This window comes from Gasterosteus aculeatus, chromosome 1, assembly GCF_964276395.1.
Source record: "Gasterosteus aculeatus chromosome 1, fGasAcu3.hap1.1, whole genome shotgun sequence".
NCBI classification, from domain to species: domain Eukaryota; kingdom Metazoa; phylum Chordata; class Actinopteri; order Perciformes; family Gasterosteidae; genus Gasterosteus; species Gasterosteus aculeatus.
In genome coordinates this window covers 8,525,822-8,535,225 of record NC_135688.1, presented here as the reverse complement: position 1 = coordinate 8,535,225, position 9,404 = coordinate 8,525,822, and the positions used below count along the sequence as shown (strand labels likewise).

General features: G+C 41.7%; 1 protein-coding gene across 1 annotated transcript; it reads right to left on the bottom strand.

Annotated features, from left to right (window-relative positions):
- Nucleotides 1-2,603: 2,603 nt before the first annotated feature.
- On the bottom strand, nucleotides 2,604-9,404 carry LOC120823835 (solute carrier family 13 member 2). Its single transcript, XM_040184280.2, has 12 exons — nucleotides 9,138-9,404; nucleotides 6,976-7,104; nucleotides 6,734-6,870; nucleotides 6,265-6,512; nucleotides 5,954-6,125; nucleotides 5,592-5,714; nucleotides 5,294-5,503; nucleotides 5,104-5,198; nucleotides 4,300-4,415; nucleotides 4,040-4,201; nucleotides 3,772-3,909; nucleotides 2,604-3,496 (listed from the first exon to the last, which is right to left on the bottom strand). Exons 1-12 carry the CDS (start codon nucleotides 9,237-9,239, stop codon nucleotides 3,368-3,370), a joined length of 1,761 nt encoding a protein of 586 aa, XP_040040214.2. The 5' UTR covers nucleotides 9,240-9,404; the 3' UTR covers nucleotides 2,604-3,367.

Genomic DNA, 9,404 nt, shown 5'->3' with positions numbered 1-9,404 from the left:
TGTGTGTGTGTGTGTGTGTGTGTGTGTGTGTGTGTGTGTGTGTGTGTGTTTATGTTGGCACTCGTCCAGGCTAGCCCAGCAAGAAGATAGACAGAAAAGAAAAGGAAAAACCTGCTGCAACAGGTTCCAAAACCTCTACTGGTGCAGTCATTGGCAGCGCTCTCTTCCTCCTTCCAATCGCTCTTTCTTCGCCTGACTGAACGGTTACTTGTCTGAACGGGACACCAGATACACTACCGATCAAAGCCCGTGGCGGAGAGCAGGGGCGCAGTGCCCGGAGCTCGCCCATGGCAAAGGCTTTCTATAATGTCAGACCGTTTCACTTAACTGTTACACTCTCAAGCAAACCTGTGCACGAGTAAATGTCTTTCCAGTATTTAAAGCATGCAGGCGCACGCTTGCAGCCTACAAGAGTTAACGTCTCAACTAATGGACGCAGCCATCAGTGGGTCTGCAGGATGTGGAATCAAACTAAACATCAGTGCATGTTTTAAAATACTTCACGGGAACTTTTTGTGTCTTAAAAGCATCTTTTTTTTTCTTTTTCTTGAGAGATTCCTCCCTGAAACCTTTGCAGTGACAGTATGAAGCTCAAAGAGTAAGAGAAACAGAGGAATACAGGAGAAAAGTGGAAGAGGGAGTAGAGGTATGTTGATACAGGGAGATTCTTAGCCTCCCCATGAACCAGCAAAGCCGTTGTAGCCGTAGCTCGGTGATATAACTTGAATAAGCTCCGTCCTTAGTGAAGGGGCGAGGCAGAATGACGGAGAGAGAGAGAGGATTAATTACAGATTGAATCAACTCTTGTGTTACAATGTGGCTTTTGCCGAGCTGAGCTGCTGCCGAAGGCTCTTTTTTGCCAAAGATGGAGTTCTCGGAGGGAACAAATTCCCGAACTTCAATGAAGGTCTGCTGGTAAATAAGAGCTCCAGGACCTGGAAGCTTGCAGGGACAGTTGTTTACCCTTTTATGAATCTAAAAGCCTCAAAGCGATATTTATTTAATCTGCTCGAATCATCTACCCGTCAGTAATATTAAGCACCAGTCAATCATTTTTCAGAAACACAGACATCAGAGGCTTGATTTGAATTCATTGGCTGCATCTATTCAGGAATGATAGTTGAATACGAGACCTAAAACTCTGAGGAACAGGTGCTGTAATTGGAAGCAATTTAAAAATATGCACCTTGTCCTCCAAACGGACATGTTGTCTCAACATCTGGTGCCTGGTCTCCAAAGTAGACCAAACGGTGTCTGCCTTCAACCTTCCTGAAGGCAGGATTTCCCACTGAATGGTTTTATTAGCAATAGCAAATTAAAAATGAGCAATAAAAAGCATGTGGCAACAAGGTAGTTATGGCCCTTCTGTTTTTTTATTTCAGTTTTGATAAAAGAAAATAATAAAAATGTTCCTAAAAAGAAATTTGGAAATCAGAAGACACGTATAAGATAAGGTAAATTAAATTGTATCATATATAACAATGATTTATGAGAGTCTTTTGAGTCACAGAGGGCAGTGCAATTTATCACCGAATACTTCACATTTTGTCCTCAGGGTAAGGTTGTATAAATTGAGTAATTACTTTGCCTGTCTTTGGGACACTTGGATATGTGCAGCTGTCTCTCATATTTACAATTATCATGTCATTACCGATTCAGAGCCACATTAAAAAAAACATGTTCAGAAATGCAGAGTAAAGTCAAGTAGTAAAACTCCCCACGTTCCAATCATTATGATAATTGTGCATGAACAGAATCTTGCACATTCATCTGAGCCACAACTAACAATTGTAGGCAGAATTGTTTGTGTTAGTTCATTAATTCTTCCAGGCAGAAAATGTCCTGCAGAATTTTAAATTGTGAATGCAGTTTTTCAAATTTGTGATTGGTAAAATTTTAAAAAGGTTCAAAGGACAGAAGATTTCGCAGCATAAGATTGTCTTACCTCTGATAACAAGCATCCATCGCACCTTCATTGCCTTCCATTACTGTGAGCACCTATCCAGCACGAATGATGGTTCTTCCTCTGAATGATGTCGCCGTACAGTCTTTACCAGAAAAACAGAATCTCCTATCTTTCTGTTTATGCTGTGGGTCTATGTGTACTGTAGTTGTCCCATTTTAAAATGCCTTTTTTCTGCAGATAGAGAAGCTATATAGACTTCTGCCAAAGGGCTCAATCAAATATTTTCATCAGTTTCCTATAATTGATTTCTCTTACCTTCCATCATTTTACATTTCACCCACATTGACCCTCTGAAGAGATTTGCCTTCTGTGTTCTTTGATCTCTATAAATCAATTCAGGACCCACTGGTCCTAATCCTGTGTGTGTAATGAGATTTGGTCCCATCATTAAATGACATGTAAAAGTCATACGGGTCTCAAAAAATACAGTGAACCCTTGATCCTGCAGAATGTCTATTCCAAAGATTTATTTTCCTGGAAGTTGAATATTCTATTGTTGACAAAACAACAGACAACACAAATTAGTTTGAGTAACCACATTACTTTTCAAACCGCTCAATAACTTGACAAAGAGAGAAAGGACACCAGGAAAGACACCAACTTACCAGCTAATCGTATTTAAAGAAGAACACTTTACTTTGGGGTACGCATTTTATTTTGGGCATCATTGGAAATCATCATAACCTTTCAGCGTTGCAATTCAATTGTTCAAAGAGAAAACGGGAACTCCTCTTCGCTGTGTTCTCAGGCTCTAGAAGTCCTAAACCTTGACGGTAGCACATCTCTTCACATGGCAAAAGCTGGATTCAACGGCGGGGATACGATCATTTGCCTGACCAGTATTGGCAACAACATGACAACAATAAAAAAGCAATCCAAAAAAGGGAACACAGACATAAAAAAAACCTGCATTTAGTAAATAGCTATACTTCTCCAGATCTAGAGAGCGCTAGGTCCTCAAATAACAGTCTTCATAGGCACACAAGTTAGCATGAATCAGCGGTTCTTTCCTTTTACGGAAAGTTAAATAACCTTGGACACACTTCAATTACTATATGCTAAAAGCTCATTAGGACGTTTTAAAAAATGTGCTTGGTTAAATATCCAGTTATTTATCTAGATTAACTGAACATCACTCAAGTTCAGTCGAAACATCAACAAAAAGGGCTACAGTGTTTCCAGTCGGCATGTGCAGCTGGTATCTGATGAGCGTCACCATGGCGAATAACCCGTTGAATAACCCGTCTCAAGTGCAGGCCTCTATGTACATCAGGTTGGACTGACTGGCTTTAAATAGAAATAGTGAGGCCCCTGCCAGCCCAGTCCTCCAGGGGAGGAATCCGAATCAATACGCAGATATTGTGAATCTCCCCTAATTTGTCCATTTTGTTGAGTTCCCATTCAAGGAACTCTGGTGACATTAGCCCAACTGGGGAAGGTATTCAGCTGGAACATGGGCACGCCCCACGTGTTGATGGCAATGTTGATGGTTAGGACTCCAACAAAGTTCAGAATGAATCCGGTTTTGGCCTGGAACAACCAGAAAAACAATTGAATATCAGAGTAGGTATTTATACATTTTTGTCATATTTGTCAAAATACACACTACGTGTTGGTGCTCAGTCTGCCTCGGTTGAGTTTCCATGGTAATATTAGGGATATTGTGCGAGTCCAGATAGAATATACTGATTAGATTTAAGTATTAATTTAAGCCGTTTATCCACAAACTACATACAAGCCTTAATCTGAAATATTGCGAGAATGTCAACGCGCTTGTCTTTAGGGGTTGAGCTTTGCCGTCTTACCATGTCCATGACTTTAAGGTTGCCGTAGGAGAAGGCGATGGCGTTGGGCGGAGTGGCCACGGGCAGCATGAAAGCCAGCGAGGCGGAGATGGTGCAGGGAAACATGACGTACAGCGGGTGTATCTTGATGGCCGTTGCCTGGATTAAACACATCACAAAAAAAGGGGCATGCACACACTTTAGTATCAATCTTTCAAGGGTGTATCTGTCGCCCAAAGAGGTAGACGTTTTCATTTAAATATTGAAAGAGGAGAACGTCCGCTCTCACCATAGAGGCCAGTATAGGCAGAAAGAGTGTGGTGGTAGCAGTGTTGCTGGAACATTCGGTGAACATTGCCACCAGCAGACACAGCAGGATGGAGATGGCAAAAGGAGGGATGCTCTGCAGCGGTACGAGACTTTCCCCCAGCCACAGTGAGAGTCCAGATTTCTTCATGCAAGGTGGACAAAAACACTCATCAGCATCCAAACAGTCAAAGAAAAAGATCACCTTTAGAACGATGTGGATTTGAGGATTGAGTGCATTACCTCACTTCCGTGTGCCAATGCAAAACCTCCTCCCAGAAGCAAAAGGATGTTCCAAGGCATCTTCAAGTGCACGACATCCCAACTAAGCAGAGGTGGAGGGGCTTCAGCAGAAGCACCTTTTTCAACAAGGAGAAAAAAGGGAATATGATTAAAAGGAAGTAAATGAGATGAATAGGTAGGCCATCAAAATCATATTAACATGTGTTGTTGTAAGTACTTTTAAACTACTTCTCCCTTTTCCAACAAACTACGGCACCACAAAGTCTGCCTCACAGCTTCTAAACATATCACTTCTAAGTGTGTGTTAATCATTGTGTCACTTCTCTGACCTTCAGGCTATCAGGATACAATTCAGGAAGGAGTTTGTTTATTAAAAGTGCTGAATCGGTAGGATGAGTTTTTTTCCGGGCAGTAAAAGTTATTGACTGTATCTTGGGTTGTTATAGTACATAGACAAGGACAAGTGTGCTCATAAAACTCCTATCTTCGTTTGAAAAACTAATCGGCAAACATAAAATGTGATGCAACAGTGAATGAACTTCCCACTGTTCTGTCCAGATGTGCAGATAGCGCCATAAAGAGATCAAGTTCATGCCTTCTTGCTTCAACATTCTCCTTAAAACAGGATTTATACATTTTCTCATCACTATTTTATGTTTCTCAATAAATGACAGCTCAACATGAAACTAGATTTAAATGACTTGTGTGTGATTGAAGTCAATTTACACCCCTTTTTATAATGAGATATGTATACAAATGCACCTGTGGCTCAAACTAAATTCGAAAAGATGCCGGGTAACCTACCATCCTCAGACCTCCCGCAGCATCTGGGTAATTTGGACGGGATGCAGAAGAAGAGCGATGACATCAATATGGCCACGGTGCCATCCGTCACATACCTGAAAACACATTTGAAATGTCTGCATTATGGGAAAAGAACGCTCTGACGCCCTGAGTATTGAAAAGCTGCACGACAAACAGTTGTTGTACTCACGTTTTTTCTTTGTTGAAGAGCACAGTGGCCCAGCCGGGTATGAAGCCGGGCTCCCTGGTGAACCACAGGAGAACCAGCAACGTGAAGATGGTCAGCACACAACCCTCAGCGAAGCTCATGCTGCCCAACTTCTTGTACTCGTCTTTGATTACTTTGTACGCCTCCCTGTCACCATTTTCTTGCGTGCCACATCCAAAGGACTTTTTCAAGCTGGAATAACGTAATGTTAAAAATGAGTACGTCTTTAATAATCCGGACGGAGTGATAAGATATTAGGGTATCAGTCCATAAAACTTACTTAAATCCCAAAAAGACAAACTGCAGCCAAAACCAAGACAAGACGAGCATGAGCACCATGTTGGGGAACGCGAAGCCAAACCAGCTTGCAAAGTTGATGACGCCTCCGTTATCTGGGAAGAGTCTGTTGAGGATGAAAAAGAACCCAAATCAAAAACCCCAAATAAAAAAGTAGAAACACCAGAACTACCAGCCAGCTGTGTACTAACGGAAGCCCTCTTCTTTTGGTCATCCCTTATCAGTCAGAAGTTTACGTCCACACTCAATCGTCGAATGTACTTAACGGGGCTTTAAACTGAAGGTCACTTGGCAGCTCCCAGAGTGATCCGATAAACATTTATGAAAAAGAGTCCAGGTTCGTACTCATCGATCTGGCCTTTCAGGATGACGTTGGGTGTGGTTCCAGTGAGGGTGGCCGTCCCGCCGATGCTGGCTGCGTAACAAACGCTGAGGCTCATGCCTTTCGTCAGCTTCAAATACTTCTGCTCCCGCTTCAGTCTGCACTGCTCGGCCTCCGGACTCCTGTCACTGGCAACTGGGTGGGACAGTATAAGACTTCTTAAGTGTACAAACAACAGCTAGAATACACTTGGCCGGTACTGTGGCACTTTAACTCATCTACTTGTATGCCCCGTTTGGACCTTTTATTATTCTTTTTTTTTTACTATACCCACCGATGTCGAGGGCCCCGTCCTTTGCATTAAGCTCTTTTCTCCCTTTGGTGTCGCCCATCTCGTACGCCTGGTTATCCTGACCATCCATTGCAGCAGACCGGTTATTGTCCCTCTCCTCGGCGTTGGCCTCCGTGTCGTTCAGCTGCTGCAGCACGGCGTTGGCGATGGGCACCATCATGGCTGTGGAGGCCGTGTTGCTGATCCACATTGACAGAAAGGCCGTGGTGCCCATGAACCCGATCATCAGGCTGGAGAGGAAGAAGAGAGGTAGTTGGACTTTGCATGTTAGATCATAACAGCCTCCGCCATCCTAGGGAAAGATTTCCATCACTCACTGAGGTCGACCACTGTTTTTTTGAAAATAAGACCTGCTTATTGTCAGGCTACCAGTTAATCCCAAGAGTGTTGGATGAGATTCCTACACATACTTTCTATTGTAGCTGCGGCTTGTAGTATGTAAATGTCTCACAGAGATGGCTTCACCCCCACAATGAGCAGCACTTTCAGGGCGATCCTCCGGTGCAGGTTCCACTGCTCGACAGCAATGGCCACCAGCAGCCCCCCGATGAAGAGCATGTTGGAGTCCTTCAGGTACTGAATACAAACCTGGGTGACAGAGTGAAACAAAAAACAAGTAAATAAGATCCAAATCCCAGTTCAAATTAATTAATTAATTAATTTAAATGGTTGTGTATGTACAGACGGGAATACCTCGCTTGATTCCATGATGCCCATCATGGGGAAGAGAATGACCGGCAGGAGGGCCGTCACAGCCAGAGGGATACACTCCGTGCACCAGTACAGCGCCATGAGGATTATCACATAGCCACATTTTGCCTGCTGTAATGACAGACAAGGACAATCTTCCTCAGCAGCCTTAAAATACAGTCTATACCGTTTTCTCACAGATGATTTAAATAAGTGGTCAAATGACGATTGTGTGCGAGTGACGGCTACTCAACAAAGAGATAAGCTGAAGCCTGTGAGGGAACTACGCGGCACATTCCTTCACCGTGGCGAACTTAGATAGCGCCTGTTAACTATTCTCTGATAACTGTGGTAAACAGTACGTTTTAATTATTGGAATTAATCAATGAACCGATAGTTGGTTAAAGTCTAGGAATAAGGAAATAGTTCACACATTTTGTGATAGTTCTTTGCGTTTAGCTGATGGTTTAATTATTGTATGTTCCATTTACAACAGCTGAACCAGAAACAAGGCCATAAAATGCTTTATCTCTTTTGAAATGGTGAATCATTGTGAGAAGCTGAATAGAAACGGAGGTTGTGATCTTTGATTAAATAGGAAAAGATTGAGCCCCAGAACATGATCCCACTTTTCAATTTATCATAGTCAAAGATTACACGATACAAAGGGTCAATGACGGAATCCGTCCTCTCCATGTTGCAGCTAAGGAGACAACGTAAAGACACTGATGTCCTTCCACACTGAGATCTTTGATCCCTTTTGATTGTCATTTTCAGTTTTTTGCTGTTGTTTCCCAAAATGTGGCTACAGCTTTGGATACCGAACTCTATCACTCTCCTAAAAATACTTTGTGGATTGAATGATTCAATTTGAAAAGAAAATAGTTTTTTTTTTTTATTTAATTGAAAAGGCCAAGTATAATCATTTTAAGTATATCAAAACAAAGGGGATTGCATGTTAAGGATACAATCGAAAATACTGTATAATGTAATGTTTAAGTATGAGAGCATAAAAAAAAACTCAGAGATCAAAGCTCCAGTCACTTTTATCTGAGCCTGTATTCTGTGCTCTTCTGGCTCCTCGATGGTGGAATGAATCAATCACTTTAATTACATCAAGCATGGTCGACCTTTATTTGCCTCATTAACATCAATACATTCAGTATCTCTCCTTCAAATAGCAACTCTATCGGATATCTAACTCAAACACAGAAGACAACGTCTCTCCTGGTACCTCTCTTACGGCTCATTCACAGTCATTTTTACGACAGAGGTTTATCTAGAATAACGCTATTGTGACCTTTTAAATAATCACATAACTCTTGGATAAGCTTTGAAATTATTGTTATAGCGGAGTTTATACTGCTACGATAGAAGTAAACGTATATGTGGTCATGGCGAAGGGGACCTTTGCAATGAAAGTCAATGTTTGGTATAATAATTTGAAGGTTGAGCATAATTTCTTCTTCACTCAGGCGTCCAAATACACATGAAAAGCAGAAAGGTTCCCCTGTGCCTAAGCTGATCTAGTCTGTAGCCTTTATTGGAAAGACCTTTGTCTTTTTGTTTTGGAATGGATTTTTTTATTTTATTTTATGCAGTTAATCTGAGTGGTGTCTAGCAAAAACAACCATCCAGGTGGTCCAATAATGTTGGTATCAGATTTGTACTCAAACACATTCTGCCATATAAAGCTAATTTAACCGAAATAGCAAATACACTACAGCACAGGTGATATTATTTACTCTCTGTCGGCTCTCAATTCAGTAGCTCAACAGTTGAACAGTTGATGACTAAACTGCATCATGTGTTCATCAGTACTGATGGAGAGAAAACATTGCACTCTGCCTTTAATTGCACATATTGTAAGTTAGATGTTTTCATTTGCTTTGAAGGAATTTCCGCTGCACTTAAGTGGCTTTCTTGCTAACCTACTCATCAGTTTTAGAAGATGTGCACAGCATTTTTAATGAGGCACTGCAACATCAGAAATATACTTTCACTTTTAAAGAAATACATATTCAGCAACATCGGAGGCCAGAAAGTCAATTACATAGCGTTGGACTAATATCCATTATGCAATTAGACAAGCCCATTCTGCAGGTCTGAAGTCTAAAATGTGTCCTGCAACAGGAGAAAACGCATGCACGTGGTAATTTGCTTACCAGGGTCGGAATGACGAGGGGCAGAGGCAGAAGTAAAAGAGGAGTAAGGACTATCACAATGTAATTCCTATACTTCCACAACCATGTAAGAAACCCAGGCATGATCCACAAGCTGTGATGGACGTCCAAAGTATTGAAGAGGAAGGAGAAAATACATGCAATTGTCCACACCACCCTACTCGCTAAGAGACAGTAACAGAACGTCCCAGTGTATATGTATGGCTTTGTTGGTCACCCTGAAAAGAAGATTAAAAATTAACTTTAGAG

What these genes read in the sequence shown, in the direction of transcription:
- LOC120823835 (XM_040184280.2), bottom strand. Translation starts at nt 9,239, where the DNA reads ATGCCTGGGTTTCTTACATGGTTGTGGAAGTATAGGAATTACATTGTG. An exon ending in CCCTCGTCATTCCGACCCTG is followed by an intron (nt 7,105 to 9,137) that starts GTAAGCAAATTA and finishes CTGTCATTACAG; the next exon opens with CAGGCAAAATGTGGCTATGT. An exon ending in TTTGTCTTTTTGGGATTTAA is followed by an intron (nt 5,504 to 5,591) that starts GTAAGTTTTATG and finishes ACGTTATTCCAG; the next exon opens with CTTGAAAAAGTCCTTTGGAT.